Source organism: Amblyomma americanum, chromosome 1 (assembly GCF_052857255.1).
Source record: "Amblyomma americanum isolate KBUSLIRL-KWMA chromosome 1, ASM5285725v1, whole genome shotgun sequence".
Taxonomy (NCBI): Eukaryota; Metazoa; Arthropoda; class Arachnida; order Ixodida; family Ixodidae; genus Amblyomma; species Amblyomma americanum.
Window position 1 is genome coordinate 34,009,383 of NC_135497.1, and position 18,358 is coordinate 34,027,740.

The 18,358-nt window shown below is 46.3% G+C and overlaps 1 protein-coding gene across 1 annotated transcript in view; it reads right to left on the reverse strand.

Annotated features, from left to right (window-relative positions):
• Positions 1-6,612: 6,612 nt before the first annotated feature.
• The window catches only part of LOC144126199 (solute carrier organic anion transporter family member 4A1-like), a 50,559-nt gene continuing 38,813 nt past the window's right edge, over positions 6,613-18,358 (reverse strand). Inside the window, exon 13 of the mRNA XM_077660251.1 lies at positions 6,613-6,902. Within this exon, the coding sequence (XP_077516377.1) occupies positions 6,628-6,902 (275 nt within the window). The 3' untranslated portion in view covers positions 6,613-6,627. The remainder of the gene's footprint in view (positions 6,903-18,358) is intronic.

Below are 18,358 nucleotides of genomic sequence, written 5' to 3' on the forward strand. Positions count from 1 at the left end.
AGAGCATAATTATGACTGCGAAAAAATTAACCTCCCCGGAAATCTGGCGCAACATTGCAGCAGGTGTAAGAAGAAATGCGAACCAATTTTTCCAAGGACCACAATTGCAGGTAACCAGAAAGAAAGGATTGATTGAGAGATATTCGAAGCGTTTTTAATCGAAAAGGCGGAAAATGGAACGTGTGTGAGCACTAGTTCTATTGCACTTGCAAAAACCGAAATTGACATGGTAAGTGCCGATGCTGTGTCGTGGTGATGGTCACGTGTTTGGTGATGGGAAGGTTGCATTTTTCAAAAAACTGACGTTGCGTATATAAACGCATCTTCCGTAAGGAATAAACAGTTGTTAGTTTGCGCTTGTGTCGTGTGTGTGTGTATTGTCTTCTTGTGTCGCTTTTAGCGCATTCCTTCGCATAATGATCAACCAACTGGCCTCGGTAATAGCTTTGCTATGTTCTGATTCTATTGACTACTGTATAGATTTAGTAGAACTCTTCGGCTATTTTAACTATCTTATCCGTATTGCTAATCACATTGTCCTCTTTGTTTCTTAACGCACAGATCTGTTTTTTGCCTATGCATAGTTTCCTGTTCATCGCTTTAAGGTTATCTCCGTTCTTTAATAAACTTCCTTAAGTCGGTTACCTTGCGCTTATTAACTTTGATAGCTCTGCCAGTTCTGTTATGTGTTTGGGGTTCGATGCTTTCATGGTTTGACGTTTCTTAATGAGACCTTTCGTCTCGTTAGCTTCCCGGCATGCTGCGAACCATCCTACCACCTACTTCTACTGCGCACTACGTAATGACAGCTGTGAGATTATTGCTCATTGCCTGAACATTAAAGTCGTCATTTTAACTTAAAGACGAATATCTGTTCTGCAGCGAGGTCCTGATTTCCTCTAGTTTGCCTTTTACTGCTCTTTAATGGACTTCCGCTTCGCTATAGTTTCTTGCGTTCACTCAAGCCAAGGCTAATTCGAGGCATTTCCATCCTGTAATTGCTACAGCGCGTTTTCCTGAAGACCTCCATATCCTGCACGATGCCAGGGTGACCGCATAATACAGTCTATTTCATTTTTGGTCTCACCACAAGGGTTTCTTCGACGTCCACTTCCTGTTTTTTCGTTTGTGGAAGAAGGCATTGATGACCCATAAATTATTTCTCTCTGTGAACCCTACTAATAACTGTCCCCCTGCTATTCCTAGAGCATGTACCACAGCCGCCTACTGTGTGGTCTGCAGCCTGCTTCTTGCTGGGCGAGTAGAATCAAACGAAACAGGAACAGCATCAAGATGCCAAAGGAAAATGTTTAGAGGGAGAAGACCCTGAGAAATGCATCAAATATTGCTCAGTCATTTAGGATCGACGATAGGGTTATCTCCCCGAATGAAGGAGGAAGACAGGACAGCGTAATAGCAAGCAGCTTAGGGATGACCAGTCTTAACTTGAAAAAGGAGGAAGCAAGTATTTCGAAATGCACATCCGCAGGGATACCCCAAATTCCAATCAAACTGATTAATGAACTTCATTTAAGAAGCAAGGCAACGTTATTAAAAGCATTGGAAACAGTCTTAGCAAATAAGCATTCTGGACAGCTGGCGACCGAGTAAAATGAGTTTGATTTATAAAGTGAAAAGAGATGGCATGAACATAAAATATTTCAGACCGATTACGATAATATCTGTTATATACCGCATTTACACGATTGTAAGTCGACTCGAATGTAAGTCGACCCCCCCGCCCCCAAATCGCATGTTCGAAAAAAAACACCGGTGGAGCGCTTCAAAAACGAAAATTTATTGCATAGATGGGCTATTCATCCTCACTTGAGTCATCTTCAGTGGTACTGCTGTCGTCGTCGTCGTCGTGGCCGCTGCGATCCCAGAGCACATCGTCCTCCATGCCCGCACTTCCTAAATGACCGCACCACGACATCGCGTGGAACGGCCGCCCAAGCGGAAATCACCCACCCGCACACAGCCGCCAGGGAGGCTCTCTTCACGCGCCACGCGTTGGCGTAAGTTCCCGCCCTTCTGCCGCCAGCCACTCGTTGTACTCACGCCGGAGCAAGTCCTTGAATGGCTTGTTAATGCCAACGTCTAGCGGCTGCAGCTGCCCCGTCAGACCGCTGGGAATCACCAGCATATCTGTATCTTCTTTTCGGAGCTCTGCCTTCACTTTAGCGGTAAGGTGGCCGCGAAATGAGTCCAGCACGAGGAGGTTCGGATTGCGATTTTTGAGGGATGCCCCTGGCCTCAAAAGCCACACCCGACGGTACCAATAAAAAACTAAGTCGTCCGTCATAAAGCCTTTTTCGCTCACTCGCACACTCACACGTTTTCGGAACATTTCCTTTGGCATAGTTTTTGTTTTGAAGACGATGTACGTTCGGAGCTTTGTGCCATCTGCCAAGCATGATAGCATAACAGTGAACCGAAGTTTCTCGTTTCCTGTTGCGAGAAGCTCAATCTCGCGAGCTCCCCTCACGCTCACTGTTGTGTTGCTCGTCATGTCTAAGTAGACGGGAGTCTGGTCCGCATTGCCGATTTGGCCGAGCAGGTATCGCCGCGAGTCGCGGAGCTTGAGGTAGTGCCTATGGAAGGCGAGAACTTTCTCCTCGTAAGCAGCACGCAGCTTCTGGCATACACTAGTACGCCGACGAAGAGAGAAGCCAGCCCTCTTCATAAATTTCGAAGCCCAAGCCCTGCTGGCTTCGAAGTCTGTACGGAGTATTCCAGCTTCCGCAGCAAAGACCCGGGCTTGTTGCGTGATCATTTCGCATGTCACTGGAAGGGACCAATCACGTATTTCGGTGACATACGCTGCAAGCTTGACCTCCAGCTCCAGAAATCGTCCCGACTTCGACCCGCGGAAACCTTTTCGCTTGGAGTCGCAATCGAAAATTTTGTCTCGCTGCTTCCGCCACTCCCGCACCAACCGTTCAGAAACGTCGAACTTGCGGCCCGCCGCGCAGTTGTTGGTTTCTTCGGCGCAAATGATGGCCTCACTCTTGAACGCTGCAGTGAATGAGCGCTGAATGCTTTTCGAACCTGGAGAGCTCATGGCGAAGCACGCGGCCGGCAGTCGAGTCAAAAGCACCAACTCCAAGCACCACATAACAAAGCGATCGGTGTCGGGGCGTCGGCTCTTCCAGCAAACATCGGCATTCCCCAGAAGCGCCGCTGTTACGTATTGCGCAACCAACTGAAATAGCGGCTCTTCCATCAGCTAGCGAAACTCCCGGGCGCTGGCGCAGACTCCGCGATTGGAACAGCGGGACAGCGGCCCTTCCCGCGAGTGAAATGAAATTGGTTTTGAGGGAAAGGAAGTGGCGCAGTATTTGTCTCAAATATCGGCGGAAACCCAGTTGTAAGGGAAGAGATAAAGGAGGGAGTGAAAGAAGAAAGGAAGGACGAGGTGGCGTAGTGAAGGGCTTCCGAATAATTTCGACCACATTGGGATCTTTAACCTGTTGTACTGACATCGCACAGCACACGGGCGCCTTTGCGTTTCGCTTCCATCGAAACGCTGCCACCGCGGTCGAGTTCTAACCCGGGTACCCTGTTCAGTAGCACTGAACTATCGCGATGGGTAAAGGTGTGCGCAGTAAAAATAAAAAAGGAAAAATCCTGGCCAAAAAGCCCGCGGAATACCTGAATGCTACGCTTGGAGCCGTAGAGCAAACAAAAACTTCTAACATCGCAGTAGCGTCCCTGATAGATTGTTTTTCTTCCTTTTATTGGCAGTTCAAGGTTTCGTTTCGATTGTAAGTTGACCCCCCCCCCCTCCACTTCGGAATTTTAAATTTCATAAAAGGGACGGCTTACAATCGTGTAAATACGTTACAGTTTATATGGCAACCATGAATAGAAAGTACAAAAATACTGGCAGAGCTTCAGAACGGGTCCAGAAGTGGTAGGCGATAGCCTGTTCGTGCTTACCAAATGCATATAAATAGGGCGGAAAACTGGCTCTGTATTTATTCTTCCTGGACATAAGCAGTGCATACGACAAGAACAGAAAACTTCTGTGGAACATTCTGAGAGCAAGGTATTGGTGGTGGAATATTTGATATGCCGAGATAATAAATTTTAAATTACATGGGAATGGATAAGAAGTACAACAACTGTCGAGGCACGCAAAAGATTAAGGCAGGGTTGTTCCCTCTCACCACTGCTGCTCATGCTTTATATGATAAATGTGGAAAGAATGCTACAAGGAAGAATTCTAGTCTATAATCTGTCTTACAGATTAGGCGGAAAGGTCGTTCAACAGCTCCTCACCAATTCAATGTATGTGGACGATATTGCACTTTTAGCAGATAGCCAGGAAGATTTGCAAACTATGGTTAATTCTTGTGGAGAGGAAGGAATTGCTGTAGCCTTGACTTTTAGCGCAGTTTAGTCAGGTCAGATGATTTTCGACGATTCCACTGGTCACGTGCATATAGTACAAGTCCATCAAATGCACAGATTGGCACAATACAAATATCTCGGAGTATGAGTAAACGAAGGACAGATATACATCCACAAGCAACATACTGTTAGGGCGAAAGGGCGAAGAGATGCTGCGGTAATGAAGCATGGGGCATTATTTGGGTACAACATATATGTGATGTGCTGAGAAGTATTTGGAAAGGAATAATGGTGCCGGGGCTTACTTCCGGGAATGCGGTTCTGTGTTTAAGGGCAGTTCAGTCGAGCTCAGAAGTAAATCAGAGAGCTGTTGGAAGATTAGCACTAGGTGCCCACGGGAAAACTGCAAACGAGGCAGCACAGGGGGATATGGGCTGGGCATCGTTCGAAGCACGGGAAGATCAAATTAAAATACTATACGAAGAACGCCTCAGTAACGCCACTGATCACCATCTTTAGTGCGCGCTAACGCGAACCGCTTACACACGAAATCTCGTGGGATGACCAAGAATCAGGAAATAAACGGCAAGGAAAAGGGACTGGTGAGGGGGAGACGGATCCCCACGCTCTTGCCCTTTAAGAAGCGTTCCCACGCTTGCGGGAAGGGGTGGGGGGCGTTTCTTTTTTTGTGGTGGCCCTTCGCTGTTGTGGTCGCGCCCGGCAGCGATTTTGGCTCGCAAGACGGGCGAATTAAAAGGTATGGTCTTCTTTGCGCCTGTTCTTCTCAGGGCTTTTATTTTCAGAACCATGGCTGCCCACCCGCGGATTCCACAATACAGAAATGGTGTTGACTCACAGTGGCAGGAGAAGGACTAGGAAACTAACCAGTAAGTGTGCAAGAAACAAGTCCAGAGAAATAAAGAGCTTTAAGCAACAGGTAAAAACCCCACACGATAAAAACTAGATTATTTTGAAAAACTACCAGGCTGTAGAACTATATAGAAATTGGGAAAGACAGATCAGGAAGGAATTCTTCTATTATAACTCGAGAGGCAGTGCCCTACTCATTGAAGCTAGATGACGGTGTCATAGACCACGAAGCTAGAAAAGGAAATTTTAGCAAGAAGAGGACACGTGTGCAGTGTGTGGAAAATCTGCAGAAGCAATTGAACATCTCATACTCGAATGTGGGGTGTCCATCCGGATGTCAGTGCAGGCACGTTCACTCTCCCTGAGGCCCTAGGGTTTAGAAATAAGAATAGTAATGCAAATAAATCTGCGTTAGACGTTAGCAAAAAGCGATTGCAAATTGGTGGTTCAAAAGCAGAGAGGCGCCATGAAGTTACAATTGCAGGATTAAAAGTTTTATTTAAAGGAAATCGCGAATTTATGGACTAGTTTATTACACCGTTCACACCGTGAAATATAAGGAAGTAAAATAAATCCGAGCATAGTGGCAACTGCCACTACCCAGTTTCAAAGGGGACGCTTCTTTCATCTACGTGACTAAGTCGGGCGGCACGCGGCTAGCAGCCGAAAATGGTCCCGCTACCAATTCGCTAGTTGCAGGTTTCGCGGCGCGCCTCGCGTGGTTTTCCGCCCCTTCAAGGAACCGACTGCCCTTTCTGTGACGCGTTTCCTCCGCGGAAGGCGAATTTATGCGTATTACGATTTATATTGCGGTGATATTGCAACTGCTGCATTCGCTCTGTTGCTGCGGCGTACGAGCTAGTGGCGAGTTGGTCGCGCATGCTTGTCGCTTCCGGAGCAGTACACACCCATCTCTCGCATATTTTTTTTTTATTGGTTTTGGGGAAAGGAAATGACGCAGTATCGGTCTCATATATCGTTGGACACCTGAACCGCGCCATAAGGGAAGGGATAAAGGATGGAGTGAAAGAAGAAAGGAAGAAAGGTGCCGTATTGGAGGGCTCTGGAATAATTTCGACCACCTGGGGATATTTACCGTGCACTGACATCGCACAGCACACGGGCGCCATACCGTTTTTCCTCCATAAAAACGCAGCCGCCGCGGTCGGGTTCGAACCCGGGAACTCCGGATCAGTAGTCGAGCGCCCTAACCATTGAGCCACCGCGGCGGGTAAATATTGCCACCGGCATCTTTATCAGTACAGCGGCAAATGATACTGCGGAGGCCCGCATCTTGTAGTGACCACCCCAGCGCTCCGGCTGTGGTGGTCACTACGCGGAGGCCGTCTTAAACAGCTGACGCTGCATCCTCGGTCAGGCGCTGAGGGGGTCCGTTTATTGTCACGCCATCTTCTCGTTTTCATGAGGAGACATTTCCTGGGTCGTCGAGCGCATGTCCTCGGCCGCCGGCCTGTAGCTGAGGCTGGCGCACGTGAACAGCACCACGGACATCGTCTTGAGCAGAATGAGGAGGGTGGACATGTTGCGACTCAGCGATGCGTTGTTGTACAGCACGCAGTTCCCCGACTCGTTCGCCAGGCCATCGAACACGGAGGACCAGATCTCGCACGCCATGTCCACAGTCTTGCCGAAGATCAGCGGCGCCGGTATGGTGCCTGCATCGGTTGGCCAGAAGGGGTGGCTTCGGCCCTTCGTGTTTGAAGGACGCAACCGAAAGATGGAAATTCATCACTGGTAAAGTGAAAATCGCACCCACGAAAATAATTTATCTCAGCTTAAAAAAGCACCGCCTTCCAGCACAAAGTTAAATCCTGGGCGCTGATGAGAGACCTACCTGCAAGGACCACGAACTCCAAAAATGGAGGCACCCATCTCAGTCACGCAGCGACCTGCACAGCAATGTTCCTGTGCCTCGAGTCGCTCCCTCAGACCAAACGAACTTCATACTCTAAAGGCATGTCCTCAGCTGTGTCTGCCATATTAGCGAAGGCAGAGCTATACAAGGTGATCAAGATTAAGCTTTACAGATTTTTAAAAAATGCCACTGTGGCACGTGAAATGCACCTCTGCAAAGCAGTTATGCGGCCAGGGGGCACATAGTGAAATTATAATTTACTCTGTCAGGCACTTAATTAACCAAAATGAATTAATGAGCTTCTTTGTCACGGCGCCTAGCGCGGATGTTTATATGGAAAACATAGAGGTGATCGCATTTCTACACTACTCCATTTAGTAGAATTCTTCTCGAGCACTCGTGTTCCGATGTATTATTTGCCCCCTAACATTCCACTCATATCGAGTAATTACGTATGCAAGGCAGTGGACACGAAATTTTTGCCTAGTGTGACGCAGCTGCTGCATCGGGTGTTTCTTCCATTTCGATGGCCGAAAGTAAAATGGAAACAGTCGTCAGCATGACCGCTCACTCTACGCCGGTGGCAAACGAAACGCCCGTCGCGCCGGGAGGAGTTTCGCGCCGATCGCCACCGCCTTGACGCGAATTTCTCGGAACGCACGCGTGCTGGAGAATTCTGCCAGATAAAATCGCGTGGGAATGTGGCCGCCTCTTGGTGATCAATATAAAAATGCCCGCTTAGTGCAAATTAATCGATTTTACTCTATTAGGCGCCTGACATTAATTTCACTCTTTGTCCCCCACTGCCGCACCTCCCTATTCTCAAGATATCTGCAAAGGATAATTGTAAATGCAACTTTCCTCGAGGTGCGCGTGTCGGCCTAGGGGAAGCCCGGTGGAAGCTGGCATGGGAAGCCTCGATTCTGGCAGAGGTGGCCTTCGCCAATGAAGCGCAGCTCTCGCTCACAGCAAAGCGCATTGCACGACACAGCATCCGTTTGCTTAACCTGGATTGCAAACTGGTGCTGGCTGCTACGTTTTCCTAAACCATCTCCAGCAAGCGTCAAAATACTCGATTATCAGCTTGGCCGAGCGTACTTAGCTCAGTACGGGCCACATTGCTTAGAGCCAAGGAAACGCTGCTATCGCACGTAGGGCGTTTTTAGTTCGCGAGCACTAAAACCCCCGATCCCAGATTTCGCCGAAGTTTTTCTATCCGAAGCCTCTGTCCGTGAGCGTCACAAGCCGCACCGGTGGCAGCACCTGCCATCGCAGGTGCCATCGCGGCGCATCGCTTAACCACTGCACCACTGCGCTAGGGCGGTATGAGCACTCCCAGTGATCTGTGTAAGTAGATAATGACCAATCCCGCATATATAATAATTAACCTATTAACGCTATCGCGTTATACCCCTAACGTGGTGCTTAATCCGATTTCGCCTGTCTTTGTCCTGCTTGAATTTTTTTCGCCGGCTTAAAAATCAAGCCTCGAGCCGAATCTGAAGGGAAAACCGAAGTGCTAGAGCACCTAATTCGCACTGGACCTAACCACGCTAAATCGCCGCCATTTTCCCCATAATATCAGATTTCACCGATGTTTGTCCGCGCGAAGCCTGTTTACCCGTGGCCCACCTGCGCAGCGGGTTGTAGGCATCCTGCCAGCAGGCTTTATGGCCAACTGTGCGATACTTTTTATGGCAAAACACTCTACGGCCGCGAGTGGGCTTCCAACCCACGACCACTGAATGAGGAGGAGGAAGTGAACTTTATTAAAGACGAGGTTTTAGACGTGGGTTTGGGTGGTGTTCCCCTCGCCGTGGTCGGTGGCCTCCTCTTCTGGGCCGGACGCCAGGTGGCCGACCGACGATGTCAGGCACTACCGCATCGCCTCAGCCGAACAACCCGCGTGCTTAACTGCCATTCTCTATAGCGCTGTGCTCTGGATGTCGTCGTATTCATCAACTTTCGTCCGTGCACAATGGATCCAGAACATAGAGCTATCGCATTGCCAGCTTAAACCACGCCTAGAACCGAAAGCAAAATGAAAATCGAGGTGCGAGCGCACCGATAGTCGGATACAACTCAAGTCTGCAGTCAAGCTCCGCCCACATTCAGGATCGCCGCAATGATTTCCTCCACGACAAAAAAGTAGTAAAGTGCGAAAATTTTTCAGGTACCTAAACACGGAGCTAATCACAAGAAAAAATCGAAGCATTAAAATTCTCATCCCTCCGGCTTGTTTGGCATAGTCGAGCATTAAAAAGCTGATTTCGTTTACTGTTCTAATTGGAGAGCGGAGTAATACAGGGCACCGTGGCCGTAGCCCGCTGTTACCAACTGCTGTTTTTTTTTTGTTGTATCATACTATAATTCGCATTTGGCTTAACCACGATAAGTCGTCCGTCATTTTTAATTTTTTCTTTTACAGCGTGGCACCTGACAGCGTGGCAAAAATGGTAGGGTAGGCAAAAAAAAACGTAGTTAACCCGAGCAGGACACGCGAAAGCACTTGAGGCAACACCGGCTCAAAGGCAACCGCATGCTATATCAAGCTCTAAGTTCAAGGTGAAGACCAAAGGTTAAAGGTTGAGGCTTCACCCCGGGTTTTTCAGCTTTGCCAGTGAAGTAGTGCTTTCACACTAAAAAAGAGGTAAAGCTCCACGCCGCGTTGCTTCCGTTATCCCAGGGGAGAGAGAGAGAGGGGGGGAGACGTTATACAAAACCGGTTTCGAGATTTGCATGCCACTGCCATGATTCTACAGCTTGGGCTTGACCGAAAAGAGAGTATTGGGGACCCAAACTTAGGGGCTGCTATTCGCCCTGCGTACAGCAGCCTTGTGGTGTGGGCTCGTGAGAGCTTCAGAATAAGGGGTTTTATGATCCTACAGCTGGCAACTCGCCGTCTAAACAGCGTAGTGTCAAGTTGAGTCTGCGAAAGCTTTCCACGCTTCGCTGGGTGAGGGTGTCCATCCAGGAGAATGGTGCCGGTGGACAGCGAAGGACCCTCGGACGGACAAGGTTGCCGTTCGGGGAAAGAAAGGGATCGGCCATAAGGCCATTCACTCCTCCGTGATGGCCCGTGTTCTACAGAGCTCAGAACGCCGTTGTTCTGAGCCCCTGCCCGCGGCGTCCTCATGTCCTTTAAGGCGCGCTCACATTGGCGGGAAAACGCGCAACGCAGAACTTGTTTCGCGCGCCGCTTCCCGCACAAGCCGGTTTTTCTCCCGCAGACAGCCTGCTGTGCCGTCCCGCAGAGCGATGGGTCCGGAATCTATTTTTCCCGTGCCGCTGACGAGAGCAGCCAATGCGCGCCGACCGTTCCTTGACGTCGGTCCCAGTTCAGTGATCCCGTCGGCGGAGGCGGAGACTGCGCGCGTGCCGGGCACTCGGCTGTTGCTTTTGCCACCATGAACATGCGACTTGAGGATTTTGAGCGGTTCGTGGAATGTATTCGACCCTACCCTTTTTCTCTATGACAAGACGCATTGTGATTATAAGGACATGGATGGCAAGAACAACCGATGGGAATTAATCGGACTGGAGTTCGGCCTGACTGGTAAGTTTATTTTGTTGTGTAGTGTCTAGTATCCGGTGTCGATCCAGGTGTATGTCGGCATGAGGAAAATATTTTTTGCAGCTTCCGAGGCATCAGCAAAATTTAGGAATGCCAGGGACCGTTGGCTTAAGATTGTCAGCGACACTGACGCCACATGTCGGAGTGGGGCACCTGGCAACGGCGGCAACGGCGCGAAAAAGTGGGCGCTCTTCTCCCTGATCGACGGCATGCTGCGAAGCACGCCGCACTACGCCAGCAGGTTAGTATATTCACACCTTTGTCGGCATGTTTTACCCTTTCAGTGTGAATCTTTTTTCTGAATGGTGCACAGCCACAGTTCTCCAAAATGCCTCCGCTACCCTTTTCGCAGTGGGAAGGAGAACTGCACTTTCGCAACCCCAATATCATTGAAAGGCTAGCTAGAATTGGGCACCGCCTCCGGGTCCCTTTGTGCTTGCGGCACTTTGCTTAGATACGCGTCCGCGTACGGTGGTATATATGCATACGCCATGGTTCAGAACATAATGTGAGGTGTGATTTTGAAACATTCTTTGATATCTCCCGCCGAATATTGAAAATTCCATGTTCTCAGTTCGCGTAATCTGAAAGTTTACGTCTGGGATAGTTAGAAGCCTTAAGCATGTTGCCTCACATACAGTGCTGTAAACACTTATGCTTACATTTTTGCGCCTCAGGATCACGACAAACGTACCAAAGAAAACCGGGTATGTATGGTTATGAACTTCAGCTGTGATTTGCATGCATGCTTGAGCACCAAATGTTCTAGTCTGGAGTCTGTTATGCAGGCAATCACCAGGGCTGAGTCAGCCAAGTGGCAGCGGGTTTGCTACCCCAGAAAGGTAGGCATGTATGTTTTGCTGGCAAACGTATGCAATTACGTCAAGCTTCTTATTGTATTTTGAGCAGCGTTGAGGCAAGGTGAGAGGGCACTTCATTGTTTCATGCAGAACTTACACAAGCCAGAGCTCTCCAGGCATGGAGCTTCTCGAAATGTAAGTACACACTCAATAAGCAGGTGTGTACTGTGTTAAACACTACACAGTACAGATTTGGAAATTTTTGTAGCTTAGAATGATAAACAATACATTTGTGCTTCTCATTATGTTTTCAATTAGTGTTGATACAAGGAAAGTACAAAGAATGTCATGTCTCAATACATTTATGTGATGCAGTGCTGTTATAAACAGCCTGAGCCCCGCAGAAACACAACTTCTCGGATTGTAAGTAGACACATCCATGCGTAAGTCAATATCATGCTGCAAGTTCAGTGAACTCATTTTATACAATCCAGGTACGACGACACAGTTGTCAATCCAGATGACGACAGCAGGTAAGCACCTACCATCCTTTTTACTGATATTTGCGTGATCTATATCAGAAAGTTCGGAAGTGCACTGTTTGTCACGCAGCCCAGCACCTGCTCAAGCTAGGTGTGCAGGGCCTGGTAGCCCTTGACCAGCTGAAAACCGGGGGCCACCGACTCTTAGCCCGGCACCAACTGAGACGGAGGCACTTGGGCGATACACAGCGCCAACCAGGCAGACATGCAAGCAAACTTTGTCGTGTAGCCATTCTTGACTTGTTTTTGTGCTTTTTCTTCTCAAGGCTGTCCAAAGGCACACTTTCAGGAGGGCCACCTTCACGGTATGTACTTGCAAGTTTCATGCTTCCTAACATAAGAGAGGTAAAAAAAATGGTGTGAAACAATGCAGTTTTCATCATTTTGCAGAAGGAGCAAGAAGGCGGAGGACAATTTTGAAGATTGTGTCAAGGCGACCCTTGATAAATGTGCCGGCAGTCTTGCTAGCATTACAAGAAATCAAAGGAATGAAGTACAATGTGACGACGAAAGTGACGCCACGGGCCGCTTAGTCACCGTGAAGATTCGTGCTCTACCACCAAGGCAGAGATCGCAAGCTATATTTCAGATATCCAAAATTTTTTACGAAGCTGAGCAAGAAACTCTAGAGTAAAGTAATTTGCCTTGATTTCGAGGGGGAAAAAAGCTTACAATTGTTTGAACTCAAGAGTATGATGCCTGCATTAATTTTAAAGAACATCTTTTAGAGCAGATGCAGCATTATCCTGCTTGTTTTACCTTCTGTCCTGCACGGTTGACAATCGCTTCTTGCTATGGAACTTTGCCATCCGTGACAAAATATTGTGGCAGTCTGTCGTGCACATCCATAGCAGACCTGCAATACAACATCGGAGCAGCTCAACATATAATGCATAAAAATGTTGGTTGACGCAGGCTTTCCATGTTTACCTTGCAGAGTGGCATCCTTGTCTACTTATCCCTGTCATTGCTAGAAGGTCATTGCCGTCTGTCCTCCATAAGCCAGGAGTTTCGCTTCCTTGACAGTCCTCACTGTCGGCATAGCCAGGTGGGCTGTAGGCAGATCTTGCCAATGCGCTCTCCGACATCATAAAGTTATGTAGCACCACACATGCCTTGCAAATGTTTTTTGTTGTTTCCTCTTATGTCCTAAAAGGCCTCCTTAATATTCGCCATCTTGCAGCCATTATACCAAACGAATTTTCAATGACCCGGTGAGCCCGGCTTAAACGGTAGTTGAAGGTTGCTCTCCGCTGGTGCTAATCGCGTCCAGATGGGCTTAATATGTGCTTCTGCAGGTCTAGAAAGGACGACATGAGGCATATTATTTTAAAGACTCTTGCCACTCCAAATCATTTTAAATTTTAACAATAGGGTAAAGGAACAATGAGAAATAAAGTGAATAATGGCTGTGTTTGACAAAAGGCTTTCTGTTAGGATGGTGCATTGCAAAATGCATTGTGTCACCCCGAATGGCTTGTATCGTATACTTGATTTCAAAATAAAGTGAGCATGGTTGCAATAAGTACTACAGCTTTTGAGTAAAAATTTGTTGCCGGTTACTAAAACAAAAAAAGATATTTTAATGTGGACTTCAAGGATCCCAAGGGGAACCGTCTCTTTAAATGTGGATAATGCTGTTTGGTCCTATTTGACCAGGGTATTTTACCGAGATATTTGCCCTAAAATGGAAAACAAATAACAGAAATACTTTCTGGGCAACAACATCAACTTCAATGAGCATCATGCAATTACTGGGTGTAAAATGCATAATGATATTCAAAAACAGGCTCACCACGACGGGCATAGGGACGCATGAGGAATGTTTTCAAAGGGAAGACTTCATCGCCTACAATCACGTGAATAGGGAATGACACCTGCCGACCCGACAGTGGTGGGGGATGGAACACGACACAAGTCTTCGCTAAGAGTTTTGAGCAAATCTGACCGCAAACATACACCAGAATCCCCTTCACCACCATAGTGGCAAAGATCGACATATGTGAATCTGATACAAAGAGGCATAAGAGAAGGAAATCAGTGAGCTAATAATAATGAATGCTATAATAGCTCGATGAGAAATGCACGTTAAATCTCTGCAAAATAAATGACGTCACTATGAGACAATATTTCACGCAGGCATTGATAAAAATAATAAGTGCATGTTATCAGTACGTTATGCAGTAAATAAGCACTTTTAGCACTTTATATATTTTACACAATGGACCCTATTTCTTACCTTACAGTCTCAGAAGAATCATTACAAGTGCCCATTGCCACATATGAATTATAACTATATGTTCTGACAATCATAGACCTTAGAAGCCTGGCATTCTTAATTATATTGCCAATAAGTATGAGCAGCTAAGTATGAAGACCAAAAGATGCAAACTGGAAAACCACCGACTTGCGGCTGCAGTCAAGGAATGTTTCTTTGACAACCACTAAAACAATGCAAAAAACGAAAAGCAACACGGATTTCTTTTTCGACAGTGAGGGCGCCTGTCTAAAGCATATTTACAGTTACAGTAATTTGATCACTAACCAAACTGGCATCGGTGCAGTCCTGAGGAAAAAAAACAAACAATATGAAGTAAGAGTTTAAAACCAATATCATTTTCTGGCAGCCTGTTCACGCATGCTGTTTAATGCAAGGAATAATGAAGCTGCAGTAACTTCAACTGTGACCAATTTTGTCCTTTAATCCCTTCCATTTTTTTCATACCCTTTCAAACAAACACGTTGGCAAACACTTCCTCAACTTCCAATGAGGATCTTGGTCTGGGCTAGTTGGTTCATTGTTTTTGGGACAGACAGAACGGGCGCTGCGCCCATCCTGTCTTCCGTCTTCCTCTCGTTCTTGCTCTATGGCGCTCTGTCGCAAAAACTTTCTCTACAGATGCTCATGGTCTTTTGCTGCATTTCTTACAGCATTCAGTCTGCTTTGCCATTAATGTTTAGCATTGGTGCAACCAAAAGAGCAAAGCACTGAGGCGTACACGGCTAGAATTAAGTTGAAACCAGGTGAAGATAATTTTACCTGTAATGTGCATCACAGCAGGCCAAAAGAACGACACTGAAAGTTTTTTTGTAGTTAAGATTCCTTGACCCAGAGTTATTTGGGCATTCAATGTTTACATATTTGCCGTCAAAGCTTCCAATGCAATTTGGAAAATTCCAATACTGTTCCATGTCGAATGCAATCTGAAACAGACACAAATTTCGAAGCCTTTAACTGGCTTAGGAAACAATTTCATGGAAGTGGGGAGCGGGAGCAGTGTATATAGTAATGAACAACGAAAGTTATGCAGGCATAAAAATCCTCAGCTCTGCTTCCTCTTTGTTCAGCTAAAATCAGTTTCTTTCAGAAGCATGAATAATTTAACGAGCTTCAAACATTTACACATACGTCTTGCAAAACAAAATAATTCATAGAAAAATTAATTAAAAGACCTCTGAAGATGCGGGGTTTCACTGCGTAATCACAGTACAAAACCCACAGGATGACTGGAGTAAAAGAGGCACTCAGTGTAGTACTGACCATTCCATTACACTTGCACTACATGTCACGGCAACATGTATTACGGTTTAGTAAGTTGTGCGGTTCGTTGGAGAAAAGAGATATTTGTTTACCAAAATTTGTTCCTTCTTAATTTCAGATTAAGTGTTATGCTGCGTTGTCACCGCAGGGTGGAATAAAGAGTAACGTGAAAAATTATAGTCGTCCATGCAGTGAGCTAGCACTGAACAGCTTTATATTCCCAGGAATGGGGTGGCAAGGTTCATATGGATGTCACAACACATCATCTGTGGCCTCCATTTTATGTTCTCACACTCCTATGCAAGTGCTGTTTTTTCAGAAAACTAATTTCTCTCACCTTTCTCCATTCTATCTCAGTCTGAGGAAAAGGAACGTATGTATGTCACAGATTCTTCCATATTGCAGCTGTGGTTTCTCTTATGAGAACTGAAGCTGTAGATCGGCCAATTAAAAAGTTGTATGACAAGCTGCGGAATGTGTCCCCATTTGCAAGAAACCTGGAAAACAATCACATATGTAATAGAGATTGAGCAGCAATATATCCAACCGGCATATTTTGTAAAAAACCAAAACTAATTAAAAATTAAAACAACAAGGTGTCTAGTTGTACTGCATTGAAAGATCAAAAATTTAAATTTTGCTCTACAAATTTGAAAATTGCGGTAGGCCACATACAATATTTCCTCTTCCACTTTCATGAAAGAAAAGACTGCTTCACCTTGGTGTTCCATGGCCTGCCAACGGCGGAAAACAAAATTTTTTATACTGAAGATTAAAACCATTATTATCGTGCTTCATGCATTCTTCCAGTCAAAACACACCTTGCACCTAATAAGCAGTAACTTGCAGTTTCTGCACCTTATACTTGTTTTACTTCACATTTCAGAAATAGGCTCTAATAAAATGGTTGCATCAGACACAAACGTGGACCACACGATGGGTTGCAAATAATTATTCGAAAAATACTCGCTCGTGGCGGCGCCACAAAACAGGAAGCCTTCTGCTCCATCAGCTCTGGATCATGGGTTGAAATTCCAGTCACGCGAGACGTAGCCAAAAATATTAATTTTCTTATGCTGTGCGCAATGTAATTAATCTCCAGATGCTTATTTAATAAGCACTATCCATGAAGCAGCTTCAGCAAATAAATCTGCGGTAAGCCCTTAACCATTTTAATTAATTGGATATGATTAGCCATGGACACCCACCGTAGTATCATTGCCAGACGATCGTGGGCCGAAATCGGATCTCTGAACGCAGTCACCTGACGGCTGAGGCTGTGCTCGACGAAACCCAGCAAAGTGTCGAAGGTGCTGGGAGGCATCCGAAGGTAGCTAAAAGGCGACCGGCAATATGTCAGTTGTATCCCATACGACGAGCACAATTTACGAATGCATCATAAGAAACAGTACTTACCCGCGGAAGTAGGCCTCGTCTTCCGCCCGCAGCAGTGGCAGCAATAGGCGCGCCTGCCCTTCTTGCTCTCGACGGCGAAACATGGGTCGCACCCAAAATCGGCGCTTCTGCACATTCCGTGCACGGCGACGGTGCAGAAGCAGCGAACAAACAAGTACGTTTACCGTAGCCAACAGCTCATCGTTCGAACCAGCCACCCTCGAGACAAAAAGGGCGACGAGAGGAGAGCTAGCAGACGATAAAGACGACGATGCGGGAAAAGGGCGCGCTTTCCCATCTTATCTGGTGTCACGTGACTACCCATTTCTCTTCCACACGACCAGCGCTTACTAACAACAAATGCGTTTTATTCAAAACGCAGGTACTCTTCGTTAACTCTTATCCCAAACTGTTCCCAATCCAGGCCTCGCAACATCTTCTGTAAACAGGCGCTGAATAGCATTGGCGAGATCGTGTCTCCCTGCTTGACACCCTTCCTTATTGGAATTTTATAGCTGACTTTATGAAGGACTATGGTAGCTGTGCAGTCGTTAATATATATATATATATATATATATATATATATATATATATATATATATATATATATATATATATATATATATATATATATATATATATATATATATATATATTCCAGTATCTTCACCTAACACTCATCTACACCCTGATTCCGCAATCCTATACATGACTTCTGTGGTTTCCACTCAGTCAAATGCTTTCTCGTAATCATTGTACGCTATATATAGGTGTTGGTTCAAATCCGCGCATTTCTCTATGACCTGACTGATACTGTGAATTTGGTATATTGTCCAGTATCCTTTACGAAAGCCTGTCTGATAATTTTGTTGATTGAAGTCTAAGGTTGCCCTGACTCTATTTGCAATTACATTAGTAAATAACATGTAGACAACGGACAGTAAGCTGATCGGTCTGTAATTTTTCAAGATTTTGACGTTTCCTTTCTTATAAATTAACATAATGTTGGCGTTGTTCCAAGCTTCTGGTGCGCTCGAGGGCATAAGGCATGGCGTACACAGGTGGCAATTTATTCTAGCACCATTTCCCCACCGTCCTTCCAAGAGATCTGCTGTAACCTGATCCTCACCAGCTGATTTCCCCCTTTTCATTGCTCCTAAAGCTTTCTTTACTTTCTCTCTCGTTACTGGCGGGATGTCGCATTGCTGTGCGTTAATCCCTCTATCATTTATGTCCTGATCACACTGACTACTGTATAGATTTTGTAGAACTCTTCAGCCATACCAACCGATGACACATCAGGCCCCTGAGATTGTGGTTTACTTTTTAAGAAGTGAGAAAAAACTCTAAACGGCGCTTGCGGTCCTCAAAGGCTCACCTTCTCACTGTCAGGAGGCCCGAGAC